This window comes from Chaetura pelagica, unplaced genomic scaffold (assembly GCF_000747805.2).
Source record: "Chaetura pelagica isolate M959 unplaced genomic scaffold, ChaPel_1.0 scaffold963, whole genome shotgun sequence".
Classification (NCBI taxonomy): Eukaryota; Metazoa; Chordata; class Aves; order Apodiformes; family Apodidae; genus Chaetura; species Chaetura pelagica.
The window spans coordinates 769024-770450 of record NW_009952705.1 but is presented as its reverse complement, the minus strand read 5'-3'; the positions used below and the strand labels follow the sequence as shown (position 1 = coordinate 770450).

At 61.6% G+C, this 1427-nt stretch overlaps 1 protein-coding gene across 1 annotated transcript in view; it reads right to left on the bottom strand.

Annotated features, from left to right (window-relative positions):
• LEPREL4 (leprecan-like 4) overlaps positions 1 to 1427 on the bottom strand; it is an 11631-nt gene that overhangs the window by 7372 nt on the left and 2832 nt on the right. The window contains exons 2-3 of the mRNA XM_009994203.1: positions 492 to 641; positions 73 to 244 (exon numbers count right to left, since the gene is read on the bottom strand). Of these exons, the coding sequence (XP_009992505.1) occupies positions 73 to 244; positions 492 to 641 (322 nt within the window). The remainder of the gene's footprint in view (positions 1 to 72; positions 245 to 491; positions 642 to 1427) is intronic.

The following is a 1427-nucleotide window of genomic DNA, read 5'->3' as shown; positions in this document are numbered from 1 at the left end:
GACGGGTTCTGCCCCCCACCGCTCCCTGCCCCCCCCCCCCCAGCCTGCTGGCCCCCCCAGCCCCCGGGTCACCTGCGATGGCGGGGTAGAAGTCCTTGAACTCCTGCAGCTCGTAGGCACCCTCGCAGCCAGCCAGGCAGTCATCGTACGCCTTGTAGTACTCGGCCAGCGCCCGCTCCATGTTGGCCGCGCTGCTCCGGAAATCCCCGCTGTTGTACAGCTTCACCGACCGCACGAATATCGGCTACAGGGACCACGCAGGCTCCACTCAGCTCCTCCCCACAGCTCAGCTCTGCCCAGCAGCACCAACCTGCCCCATCGCCTCTGAAGCAGCTCCGTCCCCAGTATGAGCACCACTGAGGTGCTCTTTGGAGGAGGCAGAAGGTGGGCAACCAGAGCAATGGAGCCACTTCCCTCAGGGTTTGACAGGGCCAGGTGCACACTGAGCCTTGGGGAGCTCCTCTCCCACCCCAGTCCTGTCCCCTCCTCACCTCGTAGGGCTGAGCCTCCAGGTCAACCAGGTATTCATCCACATCCAGCATCGTCCTGTAGTAGTTCAGGTACTTCAAGGTCATCTCATGTTTGGGGTTCTTCTGCAGGAAGGTGTGAGCAGCAGACACCGCTTTCTCGATCTTATTTGACTGGGGAAGGAGGAAGAGCCAGTGCAGCAGCTGCTGCGGGGGGCAGCAGCTGCTGCTGGGGTGTCAGTGCCAGCCAGACCCCAGGGCTCATCCCTGGCGGGGGGAGAGTCTCGCACCCCCAGTGCCAACCCAGAGCCCAGTCACCAAGTGACACTGATAGATGGACAGGATCTGGGATCATGGACAAGGCAGATCAATTCAGCTTCACTGACCACCCCCTCCGTGCCCACAGTGGGCATGGGGACAGCTCAACCCTCATGGACCCCATGTCCAGCCAGGAGTGATCCACGTGGTGCGGGCACGATCCACATGGTGTGGGTTTGATTCACACATCACTCCTCTGAGGTGCTGCCACCAGCAAGCCCTGCTTCCCAGCTATTTTATGAGCTCCTGGGTTGCAACTTCAGGGGAGTAAAATTGGGAGTTGAACAAACCCTCCACGAGATGGGTTTTGTCCAGAGCAAGGAGAGGAAAAGTTATTAAGGACCCTCACTGCTGCCGAGCACAGAAGCAGCACTGGCTGCTGGCCAGCAGGGCAGCTCGGGAACCTGACCAGCACCAGTGCCTGGGGAGGGCACTGTCCCCTGCCAGCACCACTCTGGCCAAAGCAGGGTCACCCCAGGGCAACACCTTACAAAACCTCCCTCCATGTCTGCACCGTGAGCCCGAGCAGACGCTTCTCCATGACAGGACACCCAGACACGTGTCCTGCAGCAATCACAGTGACATTGGACCCTCCACCTTGGGCCCCTCGGCAGGGGCAGCCCCCCCACCCCCCCCCCCCCG